We start from the raw sequence: 14,093 nt of genomic DNA on the forward strand, positions 1-14,093 counted from the left end.
AGGGTGATTTGTGGGTCTGTTATAACCTATAGAACTGCTGCTTTTTCAAGATAAATGTCAAAAATATGGTAAATGAATTAGTACATTCATCACTTTTTTTAAAAATCAAATATCTCGGGCTTCCCTGGTGGCACAGTGGTTAAGAATCCTCCTGCCAATGCAGGGGACACGGGTTCGAGCCCTGGTCCGGGAAGATCCCACATGCCACGGAGCAACTAAGCTCGTGCGCCACAACTACTGAGCCCGCGCGCCTAGAGCCCGTGCTCCACAACAAGAGAAGCCACTGCAATGAGAAGCCCACGCACTGCAACAAAGAGTAGTCCCCACTAACCGCAACTAGAGAAAGCCCATGCGCAGCCATGAAGACACAGTGCAGCCAAAAATAAATTCATTAATTACTTTAAAAAAAATCAAGTATCTCTTCCTTTGATCATCAGATGAGGTATTCCTTTTTACTGCTTTTCCCTTCTCTGCCTGTTCTCTTTCTTCTAGGAACCTAAGCCTGGCTAGCAGAGCATGATCAGATTGTGTGTTGAATTGCAAATTCTCAAGGAAATCAATACATGATTTTTTTTTCATTATAAAGAGCTTACAAAGAGAACAATTTATAATAAAAGCCATGTTCTTGCAAAATCATTTTCTCTCTCCCATTTGGGACTCTTTCTGTGAGCCACCACTGATTTCCTCTAGGTCACCTCCCTGTCCAATCAGGTCACATACTCAAATAAATAGGCACGCGAGCTCAGTAGTTGTGGTGCACGGGCTTAGTTGCCCCGCGGCATGTGAGATCTTAGTTTCCCGACCAGGGATCGAACCCACATCCCCTGCATTGAAAGGCGGATTCTTTACCACTGGACCACCAGGGAAGTCCTGGGAGGATAGATTTCAAGAGAAGAAAGAAGAAAGAAGGAGAACAGTTAAGAGATGCTGTAAGAATTAATCCAAGCATAAAATGATGAGGGCTTGAGCTAGGGCAGTTGGGAGTAAAGATGGAGAGGAGGTAAAGTTAGCAGCACATCGTGACAGATTGGGATGCTGAATAAGGAGAGAGGGGAGACCAGCAGGAGGACACTGATGGTGGTTCCTGTAACTAAGAGGATGCAGGAAGAATAGCAGGTTAACGTGGGGAGAAAGGATTTCAGGGATGCTGAGCTGTGGGTACCTGTGGTGCCATCTGGAAGGGGGTGTCCATCAAGAGATTTGGGTACATGAGTTTGAACTCCAGGAGAGGTTTGGAATGAGATAGAGATTTGAGAGTTAATAGTGTATAGGTGATTTCCGAAACTATAACTGTGATTGAGAGTGAACTAGCAATGAGCCAAAAGCAGGGTAGGAGAAGAGCCCATAAAGGAGCCCAAAAAGTGGCCAGAGAGTAAAACGAGGAAGGAGAGCTGGGGATCTTGGAAGGAGAGGGTCTCTGCCTGTGTTTGTCTCCTTCCTGGTGGTGGGAGTATGAGGTGGGGGAGATAAATAAGCGATAATCATTGATAGGTGAGTTGCTAAATCTTTCCAGTTATTCAAAGCAAAAGGTTTAGAGAAGTCTTCAATAGTTTGGAAACCACCATTCCTGGATTAGTAGCTGCATACCTGGCATCACAACATTGCTCTGCCAAAACCTGCTGAATTACTCCCCTCTCTGGCCTGTATTTCCTTATTGTTTAAATGAGAGGATTGGATTTATAGTTCCTAAGATCCTTCAGGGAAATGGGCTCATAGTAACGATGGGAAAATTGGAGGCAGAGTTTATGCTGCGGCATCTGGAAGATGACTGCTTTCCCCGTGACGGTGGAGATATGTCCTTGCTGACACTGAATTTGGCTCAGAATCCAGGGACAGTGGATGTTTGTAAGCATTCACTTTTCCTCAAACAGACACGTGTGGATTGGTATGTACATTCTTCCAAAATCGTGAGTCCAGCCAATGTATAAAAGGACAATATCGAAGCAAAAAATTGAGTTTTTCCAGTCTGGCAATATCCCACCTTGAGCTGTGTGCCCCCTCCAGGGTCTGTGAGCCGCAGGAGAACATTTAGAGAGGGGCTCCATCCGCTTCTGCCTGTGTGGCCACCTTGGCTCTAACAAGCTTTTACATTCATGGCTATTTAAATAGGGAACTTAACTGAACCTCAGAGTGGGTGTGTGGGTATGTGGGTGTGTGATGTGTGGGCTCTTTCTACCCACGGTAACCCATCTGAAAGATTATAGGTTCCCTTTGATTCAAAACTCTGGGAACTCACACATATTTAATTAGTAAGTAACCCACATAGACTCATACTGAAAAGTGCTTTATAACAGCGGTCCCCAACCTTTTTGGCACCAGGGACCGGTTTCGTGGAAGTCAATTTTTCCATGGACGGGGGTGGGAAGGATGGTTCAGACGGTGATGCCAGCGATCAGGGCAGGGGGGGCTCAGGCGGTAACGCGAGCGATGGGGAGCGATGGGTGGCGGCAGATGAAGCTTCACTCGCTCGCTTGCCCGCTGCTCACCTCCTACTGTGTGGCCCGGCTCCTAACAGGCCACAGACTGGTACCGGCCCATGGCCTGGGGGTTGGGGACCCCTGCTTTATAAGACCTTCTATTGCAACCCTCTAGCCTTGATTCAGATCAATTATTTTTAAGATATTAAAAAATTTTTTGAGGTAATTGTAGATTCACAGGCAGTTGTAAGAAGTAGTACAGAGAAATCCCATATACCCTTCACCCAGTTTCCCCTAGTGGTAACACCTCGTATAACTTTGGTACAACATCAGAACCAATAAATTGATATTCATACAAACCACCTACCTTATTCAGATTTCACCAGTTTTACAAGCACTAATTGATGTGTGTGTGTGTGTGTGTGTGTGTGTGTGTGTGTGTATTCACAGTTAGTTCTATGCAATTTTAACATGTATAGATTTCTGGAACGTTTACCACAGTAGAGAACAGTTCCATTACAAAGATCCCTCATGCTACCATTTTGTACCTCCCTTCTGCCTACCGACCTAACTCCTGGAAAGCACTAATCTGTTCTACGTCTCTATAATTTTGTCATTTCAAGAATGTTATATAAATGGAATCGTACAGTATATAACCTCTTGAGATTGGATTGTTTTCATTCAGTGTAATTCCCTTGAGATCCGTCCAAGCTGTGTGTATGGAGAGTTTGTTCCTTTTTGATCCTAAGTAGCATTCCATGGTATATAACAGTTTATTTAACCATTCACTCATTGAGGGACATTTGGGTTGTTTCCAGTTTTCTACTATCATGCATGAAGCTGCTATAAACATTCCACTACGGGCTTTTGTGTGAGCATAAGTCTTCATTTCTCTGGGACAAATGTCCAGGAATGTAATTGCTGGGTCATATGGTAGTTGCATGTTTAGTTTTTTAAGAAACTTCAAACTGTTTTCCATAGTGGCTATACCATTTTACATTCTCACCAGCAGTGTATGAGTGACCCAATTTTACCACATCCTCACCATTGTTTGTGTGCTGTCACTTTTTAAAATTTTAGTCGTTCTGATAGGCAGGTAGTAATATCTCATTGTGGTTTTAATTTGCAGTTCTCTGATGACTAATGAGGTTGAACATCTTTTTGTTGTGCTTATTCGCCGTCTGTATATCCCCTTCAGTGAAATGTCTCTTCATGCCTTTTGTCTGTTTTCTCATTGTTCTTTTATTGTTGAGTTTTGAGAGATCTTTAGGTTTTCTAGAGGCAAGTCCTTTGACAGCTATATGGCTTACAAATACTTTCTCCCACTCTGTAGCTCATCTTTTCATTCTCTTCACAAGTGTCTCTCAGAGCAAAAGTTTTTCATTTTGATGAGGTCCAATTTTTCAGTTTTTCCTTTTCTGGATCATCTGATTAGTATCCAGTCTCTGAACTCTTTCCCTAGGGACCCAAGATTTTCCCCTATGATTTTTTTCGAAAGTTTTATAGTTTTACATTTTACATTTCAGTCTGTGATACATCTTGAGATAATTTTTGTATAAGGTGTACAGTTTAGATCAAGACTCATGTCATTCCTCAGAATTTTGGAATTTTCCAGATACAGATCCTGTACATGTTTTGTTAGATTTATTCCACGTTCATTTTCTCTGGAACAATGCAAAATGGCATTATTTTTTAATTAATGAGTATTCTTTCAGAGACTTCCTCCCCCCAAAACAAACAAACAAACAAATGTAGGGTTTAAAACAAACCTCAAAGCAATCTAATCATAGCTGATGTTTTGTTTGATAACTTGCCTTCTTGTCTGAAGGGGAAGTAAGGCACCTTTCTAATGAGGCTGGTCACCAATTAGAAGCACAGCTTCATCAAGGAGCCCCTGTTCTCAAAGTCTTTGATTCAGTAACTGACCTGAGTGACCTTCAGCTAGTTCTTCATTTCTCTGAGGTTTAACTTCCTCTTATTATAAAATGAAAATAACAATGCTTTCTTTACAAGTAACGCTGAGAAGATGAAATTAAATTAGAAAAGAGAATTTATGTGAAAATATCTGGCACAAAAGTAAACGATCAAGAAATGTTTCTTTCCTTCCTTTTCTCCTTTCCCGTCCTTCTTCTCTCCACCCTCACTCCTTTTCTTTCCTCCTCTTTTCTTCCTTTCCATTCGTAATTCATGCCACCTAGCCATTTCTTTATGGTGGGTGTGGGATGTTTGTTCCAGTAGGGTTCCTGTTCTAACTACAGTTTGACTAGTTGAATAGGAGACTGACTCACCTGTGCCCAGCTAGTCCCCAGAACCTCTCTCCCTCCACCACCATATACCCTATAATGGATGATATAATGATGAGGATTGTTAAATAATGAAGTCTGTTGCTTTTATTTAAATTCTTTACACTAGGGAGTTGAGTGAGTTTTCATGAGCGATGAGCCACCTGTCTGTGTTTTCATGAAGGGAAGGTGATCTATGGTAGTCAATTAGCATGGGTGGGGGGACCTGGGAGTGCCTCTGACAAGCAACCGAAACCTCTCAGGCCTTGTTGGATTTGGGTGTGGGCCTTAGCAAAATACGGAATATAGAGAAGCAAGCTCATAGTTTGATGTAGAGACGGCCCAGAAGATCTTGGGCCGAGCCCAGAGTAATAGACTCGGATTAGAGTAAGCCAAGGGAGGTGGTCATTCTCCACATTGAATCCACCCTGTATAAGAGATGGCTCTATATAGAGACCCGGAAGAAATGAGGCAAGGGAAAGGAATTTCTCCTTTAGAAATTCGAATTAAACTGGAGCCCTTCTAGGGCTGATTATCCCTTTTTTCTTCTCTCCCATTTGACAAGTGTTCATCCAGTTAATTTGGAACAAGCCCTCTCCTTCCATCTCCAGTAGTAACTGCGGGCCAGCTAGATATGACTCGGGAGCCCTTGAAGTTGCAGGCTGGGGCATCTACCCCAGCGTCCTAATTGTTGTCAGACAATCTATGATCCTAACTGGTTAAAAGCCTGGAGAGATTATGTCACCCTCTGCCCTTTACCCACAGATGTCAAACCAAGATGGAAACCATGGGCAAGGAAACATCCAGTACATCCTTGCAGGATACCTCATGAAAGGAAGACGCTTTTTGTTGAAAATCTATTCATTTTGCATTAGAAATAAAAATGTCACTTTGGAATTGTATTGGCTTAGGAAGAAGAGAACCAGTAGAAATAGAACTTCAAACACATCTTGGTCTTTGCTAATATATTTTTAGTTTTTCTTCAAGGGCTACTTGTCCCAGTGATAATTTCTATCCTGCAGTTCTCCCCTTTACGTTCTTTTAGTGGAAGTCATGGGAATGATAGTGTTTAGAGCAGGGGGTTGGCCCAGAGGAGTACGTTGGCCTCCCCAAATTCTCGCCAGATGTCTGGGACACCCACCCAGAGCTCATCTCACTTAGCTGCTTCTGAAGACTAAAGTGATGGGCTCTGACCACAGAAAAATCACCCATGCCAATCTCTTCCTCTTCTTTCTCCAGCAAGGATTGAAAATAGTTCACCATGCAGAGAAGACACTGTCCAGCTTCTGTAAGTGGCAGAAGAGCATCAATCCCAAGAGTGACCTCAACCCTGCCCATCATGATGTGGCCGTCCTTCTCACCAGGTACCCCAGAGCCAGGGGCTGCAAGGCAGGGAGGGCTGGCGGATGAAAGGGTTGCCAGGTATTCAACCTCATGAGATTCTTCTGCTCTTTGCTGCTCTTGTCATTTAAAAGGCAGCATCTGTCAACTAGACACTTCCTGACTCCCATACCAGTAAGGGAGCAGTCAGCAAGCTTGCTAAATGCGCACAGCTCTCTGTGTTAATAAACTGCATCTGCTCTTTCCTATTCCAGTGATGATTTCATCTTTAAAACTGGCTTTTCGGTGCACCTCTATAAACAATCGGGAAGCTTGTTTGCAGATCCTCATTAAAGGCTCCTTTAACTCTTAACCATGGAATTTCTCATCCTTTAGTTTTCTTTTTAAAAATTTCCTCCAATTTAGAAACCTGCAACTATCTCTACAGAAATCAGTCCTCCTTGTAACCCATCTCTGACTGATGTTGAAGACAGAATATGGGGAGAAGGTCCTCCCCTGAATAGGCAGAGTGGTTTGCTTGTACCTTTCTCCCTTTTACCCTCATGAAGATACTATTTGTTCTGACTACAGAGAGACCCTATGGTGCTAAAGAAGAACCATCAGACCTTCTAGGATTCATAGCTGTGAAAAGCTAGTGAATTTACCTGATCAACCTAGGCTCTTGGAATGCTATGTTTGCTCGTTGATTCAATAAATATTTTTTGAGTACCTACTATGTAACAGACACTATTTTAATCTAGACAAATGAAGCTCTTAATGGGGGAAAAGTAAGTTTTCACTGGGCATTCCTATGCAGATTCAGAGACATCCTGAAATCCAGGGATGTGTAGTGGAAGAGGCCCTTCAGCCTGGCCCTCCAGCTGAAGAGACCATCATGAGCGGAAAGGCCCTGGGTGTCTGTTTGTTGTCCCTGGGGAGGACAGGCAGCCCCTGAACATCTTGGCTTGTCATCTGTCCCTTTGACAGGATAATCCCAGTGCAGGTTAGGTTATGTACAAGGGATGATAGTCAGCCCCCACCTTATCCAAATTTCTGTCTTACCTTGACCCAAAATTCCAATCATCAGAATCACTCTTCTGAGTGATAGTATCAAAACTTCGGTTGAATGCAAATACGTTCCAAAATAAGTCCGTGGCATAAACCTATTACATTAGGTTCATTAGGTCTAATGACACCTGGGTTGATCATAGCTCCCCTGGGAAATAGGTTGGTGTGGGTGTAGAATGTAAGCACAGAGGCTTTGGGGAGCCAGCAGGCAGCCAGGAAACATGAGGACCCAGGCAAGTGGCCAGGGGAAGACTTCGGTCTAGGCAGGACCTGGCTGTAGGGAAGAACCCTGGATCATGGGACCAGCATTGGCCACCTGGCAGCTGTGTCTCAGCACCGTCTCTTTTCTTTCCCTGAAAGCAGAAATAGATTTTCCTCTCATTCTCACATGCAGAAATCAGTGAGTTAATGATAGTTGGCATTTAAGGAGTATTTGATACGGGCCAGGCCCTATGCTACATCTGTTAGAACAATCATCATTCCATTTAATCCCCACAACAACCCTCGTAGTTCATTATGGTCAATCATTCCTATTGTACAGATGGGGAAACTGAGGCTTAATTATGTCACTTGCCCAAAATCTCACTGCTTTTAACAGGTACAGTAGAGACTTAAATCCAGGTAGCTTGACCCCAGGAGCCATACTATTACCCAGTAAGAATACGAAGGATCTGTTCTCCTTTTTTTCTTACTGTGATAATTTTTCTTCCTTAGAACAGGGGTCAGGTTTCAAGCTTTGATGAACCTCACCAACTCCTAGACAGTAGAGAGAATTTCAAGTTCTGAAGCAGGATTTCTCAATATCAACACCATTGACATTTTGGGTTGGCTAATTCTTTGCTGTGAGGGGCTGTGCATTGAAGTGTATTTAACAGTATCCCTGGGGGCTTCCCTGGTGGTCCAGTGGTTAAGAATCCACCTTCTGGGCTTCCCTGGTGGCGCAGTGGTTGAGAATCTGCCTGCCAATGCAGGGGACACGGGTTCGAGCCCTGGTCTGGGAAGATCCCACATGCCGCGGAGCAACTGGGCCCGTGAGCCACAACTACTGAGCCTGCGCGTCTGGAGCCTGTGCTCCGCAACAAGAGAGGCCGCGATGGTGAGAGGCCCGCGCACCGCGATGAAGAGTGGTCCCCACTTGCCGCAACTAGAGAAAGCCCTCACACAGAAACGAAGACTCAACACAGTCATAAATAAATAAATAAATAAATAAAAGAACGTGAATTTCTTTAAAAAAAAAAAAAAAGAATCCACCTTCTAATGCAGGGAACGTGGGTTCGATCCCTGGTCTGGGAGCTAAGATCCCACACGCCACGGGGCAACTAAACCTGTGTGCCACAGCTACAGACCCCACGCACTCTGGAGCCCACGCACCACAACTAGAGAGAAGCCCACGCGCCACAAGAAAAGATCCTGCATGCCACAGCTAAGACCCAACGTAGCCAAAAATAAATAAATAAATAAATATCAGAAAAAAACAAAACAAAACACAGTATCCCTGGCCTCTATCCATGAGATGCCAGTAGCACCCTCCTCCAAGTTGTGACAGCCAAAACTGTCTCCAGACATTGCCAGATGTTCCCTAGGAGGGTGTGGGGAACAAAAATCAACCCCTATTGAGAACCTCTGCTCTGAAGAAATAGGTAGGCTCGGGAAGGGAGGGAAGTATAAGACTGAACTTGCCTCTGGAGGACTATGCTGAGATCCACTTCAACAGAGCTCGCTATAGGGGTGCATTCAGTAGAAGGTGGGTTTGGTGTGAACACGCCTTGTGAAATGGGGCTGGTGGCTGCATGCCAAGGCGTGTTTTCTCTTTTACTATCCCCAGTGCATGGTGGAGGTGGAGCTGATCTCCTCCTGGGAGTTTAAGCTCTTTGCCTGCAAGACCACCCCTATCTTACAATCCTTTTGTTACCTGCTTTTATCTTCTTTAGTGCTGGATACTTAATAGGCACTCAACGAACAGTTGTTTAAGGGACCCAACTTCCTGCACTTTCAGAAAGTTGGTAGATTACCAAAAAGCATCATTCGTCTTTTCCCAACAGCTCCATGCAGACCTCAACTTTTATTTTTAATGAAATAATAAAAAGTATATCTAGCAGTAGGGGTGGAAAAGTGTTTGGTCGGTCCTCCCACAGACTCAGAAATTATTTGAAATGCTTGGGCTATATGATCCAATCTAGCTCTCCAACAAGAACTACCACTGCTAGTAGGGGTGTGGATTCACGTCTGCTGCGCATGCTGGAAGATGACAGTTGCTTTCTCCTGTTCCATTGTCCCAGCCATTGCCTCTTGGAGAACTGAGAAGTTATGGGGGTTCTCAGAGCCTGAACCTTTTCTATGGCCCAATGGACACAAAAAGACCATTTATTGCCAGAAATCGCACCCTAACAAACCCCATGAGCTGAAGGTCTGCAACCAGCTAAAGCTCAGAACCCTGTTGGTATTTGTGCTAGTCTTTCTTGGCAAAGACTTCTTGAACTAAAGAAAACCATACGACTAATTAACGACTCTTCAAAACTCTTGTCACTGATTGAAATGAGCCCTACTAGGATATGGGAGCACATTTTTATATTTAAAAGCTGTAACTAGTATATTGTAAGATCCTAGGAGTGTTTATTTGTGTGTCCATCCCCTCCCATATGCAGTATTGTTAGGGTGGCGGAACTGGAGAGACCATTAATTTGATCTCTGGATGGGTTGATGGGACCAATTCCCTTTTTCATGAATGACTAAAAATTCTCAGATGAGTTTTGATGACAGACCTCAGAACGACCAAAAAGGTGTTTCGTGTTTGAAAAAACCTCAGCCACTGATGGTTGTCCCTTCCCTATTTAAAAGTTCAAATTAATTCTAGTTTTCAATCAAATCCTTCCCTTATGGGTCAAATAATATAATTTGGCCTCCTGAAATTAAGAGCAAAAGCAACTCAAAGTAAAACATTTGCAACATTTTCCTACCTTTTTCAGGTGTTAGTGAGATTCAATCATCAAGTGGTGAAATCAGAATAATTCTAGTGAATTCAAAATTGCTCCCTAATTTGTATGGACTATTAAAACAATTTTAATCATGCTTTACAGACCATATTGAATGTGAATTAATACCCAGATTTTTTCCAGGAGGTTTTTTTTTTTTTTTCCAGATGTTTCTTTGGGTACCTACTCATCTCTGTTCTCTACTTTCAGAAAAGACATCTGTGCTGGTGTCAATCGCCCCTGTGAGACTCTGGGTCTGTCCCACCTGTCGGGAATGTGCCAGCCTCACCGGAGTTGTAACATCAATGAAGATTCTGGACTCCCCTTGGCTTTCACAATTGCCCATGAGCTTGGACACAGGTAAAGGGCCAAGGAAACTGAGATCTCTTCCTCATGTTCATGCATCAGTATCAGTAGAGGAAATGGAGGGAAGCTTAAACAGGGTGTCAGGAGGATCTGATTGCATTGTGTCTTGAGAATCACCCTCCTAAATCTCTGCTTCCTCATCTGTAAAGGGGGGAACGGGGAATCACACATGACAAAGATTCCACTGTCTTCTCTGCTCTGACCCCTTGTACCATCGACATCACAGAATCAAAGAGGCCACTGCAATTCTCTGAGTTAGAATGAAGCGAGCAGAAACAAGGAGATAAGCTTTAACTTAATTGATTACTTCAGGAGTAACAATCCCTATTTAGTCCTTATGAAATTGTAATATTGTTAATATCACTAAAAAGTCATAAACCTTAACATTTTGTGCCCTTACTTTATGCCAGACGCTTTGCATTGTGTCACTGAATCCTCTCAACAACATTATGAAGTAGATACTATTGTTAGTCCCATTTTACTTATATGTATCAAAGGAGAACACTGAATAAAGAAAAAATGGAAAACTGTTATAAACTTGGAGAGCCCAGCAGACAAACACCAGTTAACAGAAGGTCCAAGTTGTCGCACAAATGTGTGAATTTGATTAGGTGAATTGATTGAAGGCACGTTTCAGAAAGGTTGAATAAAGGAATAATGAGGATTCTGGATTCTCTAGGTATCAGAAGTTCCCATGGAGGAAAGATCTTAGCTTATCCATAACTTACTTTATTGGTGTATGTATTAACCACAAATAAGAGAACAGCACACTGACTGGAAGCTCAGAGTGGGGAGTCATTGTAAATGGCTCAACTATACCCCTGCCTGTTATGTAACCACCAGCCTGGGTCTCCTCCCTCCAAAAAGGAAGCAGAACACTGGGCATGTTTGGAGGATCCAGCCAGAAAAGGAGGTGGGATTAGGAAGAGCCCTGTTGACTGGATTATTCAAGGCCCAGCCTCTCTGGCCTGAGCTTCCCCACCATTTTTCTCATATAATATTGGAACTTTTCAAAATACTTTTACCTGAAGTACAAAGCCAGAGTATCGGCTTGGGAGTTCAGAAAAGTGAGTGCTTATTCTGGCTTTTCCATCAACCAGTATTATGACCTTAGAGGATTCCCTTCACCTCTTTGTGCTTATTTCCTTATCTCTGAAATGAGTAGGTTGAATTAGGTACTGTGATTTCTTTGATCCTTACCAGAAAGCCCTGGGAGATAAATGTGATATGTTCTAGTATCCTTAATTATCAAAAATTCAAATACAAAGAGGTTAAGGGACTTGGTTATGATTAAATAATGATTGAGGACAGAATGCTAGGTCTTGAAAAGACCAGGCCATAGTTGTTGGCATGTTGATAATAAGTTGGAAAAATGAAAATTATTAGTATGTGCAAATGTATAGGCATCCTCAATCCTGATATGTGGAAGGACTGTCCCTTGTAGCTTCCAATAAAGTCATTGGTATCAGCAGCATCTGCTGACCAAGCAATGCCAGGTGAATATAGCTAGGTCAAACTGAGAAATGATTGCTCAAGACATTCCCAGCAATGGTATGCCCAAGCTAAAGAAAAGTGGAGAAGACATTCTCAAATGCTCACCACCTGTGTCCAAAGAATGGATCCTTTATATACTCAATTCAGTTTGGCAGTTTTTAAAAAGTAAACTGGTGGTAATACTGCCATATGATCCAGCAACTGTACTCCTGGGCATTTATCCTGGAGAAATGAAGATTTATGTTCATACCAAAAAGCCTACATGAATTTTTTTTTCCACATCTTTATTGGAGTATAATTGCTTTACAATGTTGTGTTAGTTTCTGCATGAATGTTTATAGAAGCTTAATCTTAATAGCCAAAAACTGGAAGAAACCCAGGGGTTGTTTCAACTCAATATGGTGAATGGTTAAATAAAATATGGTGGATCCATACCATGGAATACTACTCAGCAAGAAAAATAAACCAACTATTGATACATGCAGTGACCTTGATGAATCTTTGAACAATTACGTTCAGTGAAAAAAGCCAATCCCAAAAGGTTACATACTGTAAGATTCCATTTACGCAGCATTATTGAAATAACAAAATTATCTAAATAGAGAACGTATTAATGGCTGCCAGGGTTTGAGGAGGGAATGGGGGAGGGAAAGAAGTGGGTGTGGCTATAAAGTGCAACGTGAGGAATCCTTGTGATGGTGAAAATGTTCTATCTTGACTGTATCAACATCAGTATCCTAGCTGTGATACTGTATTACAGTTTTGCAAGATGTTACCATGAGGGGAAAGTGGGTAAAGGGTACATGGGACCTCTTTGTATTATTTCTTACAACTTGCATCTGAATCTATAATGATATAACAATATAAATTTAATATATAAATATAATAAATTAAAAGTTTAATTTTTAAAAGGGGGCATTGGGCCATGTACAGATGACCTAAATAGAACACTGTCTTCTAAATGGCAAAAAAAAAAAAGTTTTGGGTCACTGATAAGAAAGACAAAGTTGAAGGAAGACATATAACCTTGAGTTTGAGTGATAGAAAAAAATGCTTTGGTAAGACACAAAACTGAAGAAGAGAAGACATTAGGAGTGTCCTGGAGTGTCCTGAGAAACTTGTTCATAGCTAAAGATGCTTCTGAGGTATTTAGTTCTTTCTTTAGGTGTAAAGTTCTAACTAGCTGTGGACCAAACTGAGAAACACTGGGCAGATCAATGAAATGGCCTGCAGCTGCCCAGAAAAAGAAAAATACAATAAGCTATCCTAAGAAGATACTATCCTAAGAAGATACTCATTATAGTTCAATGACAAAGATACCCCATTGTTCTTGAAAACTTAGTTGTTTCATCACTGATTGCATAGGATGCAAAATAGAAAGTGAAGTTAACTAACTTGTGCTATGGCCTAAATAAATAATTTGATTTTTATTCTGAGAAAAAAAAACATTTTAAAATTCCATTTATGAGAAGCCTGGATTATATCCATCATCCTTACCTAAGCTCTCATCCCTTCTTAGGTGAGTTACCAAAAATGAAGATGGAATTCCAGCAGGAAATTTAAAAACCTCTCTGAGACCTAGCATCCTTTTCCTTTAAGTAATGAAAATATCACGATAGAGATGAACACTTAAAATGCAATATCCACCCAATATATCCCACTCTTCTGGATTGTGATATTCCATGTATTTCATTTATAGAGGTTTGCTTGTTGCATATACCAAATTGATATTTTCTGAATGAGTTAGAAAAGCTCACATTCATACTTTGATGATTCTTGTTCTCTGCTGGTTCTACTCCACCATAAAATAAACAGTAAAAGGCAAGGAATGTCTCACCAAGTGATACCCTGAAACCCAGGCAGTGACTTAGCTTACTGTTTCATGTCTATAATTTCATAAACGCATCTAACAGGAATTACAAAACAAAGATGTAGTAAAGCAGGCTAATCCGACAGCCCAGTTAGTTGTTTCAGACTGTCGTAGGCTCCTTACTCCAAGCTGCTGTTGAGGTTCATCCCGCCTGCTGGAAAGTAGCTTCCTGGAAACACCTTCCATCCCTTTGACCCCATGTGCTTTCCTTGTCTCTCATTATTCATTGACCCACTGATCCCATGTGACAGGAATGCTCCCCCCATTTAGAGAAAGTAGACATGTCCAGAGGGACCTTTGTTTA

The 14,093-nt window shown here is 42.0% G+C and overlaps 1 protein-coding gene across 1 annotated transcript in view; it reads left to right on the plus strand.

The window, feature by feature from the left end:
- The window catches only part of ADAMTS12 (ADAM metallopeptidase with thrombospondin type 1 motif 12), a 405,596-nt gene that overhangs the window by 246,772 nt on the left and 144,731 nt on the right, over positions 1 to 14,093 (plus strand). The window contains 2 exon segments of the mRNA XM_082453678.1: positions 5,939 to 6,063; positions 10,270 to 10,419. Coding sequence (XP_082309804.1) covers positions 5,939 to 6,063; positions 10,270 to 10,419 — 275 coding nt within the window.

This window comes from Balaenoptera physalus, assembly GCF_965194825.1.
Source record: "Balaenoptera physalus genome assembly, chromosome: 3".
Lineage (NCBI taxonomy): Eukaryota > Metazoa > Chordata > Mammalia > Artiodactyla > Balaenopteridae > Balaenoptera > Balaenoptera physalus.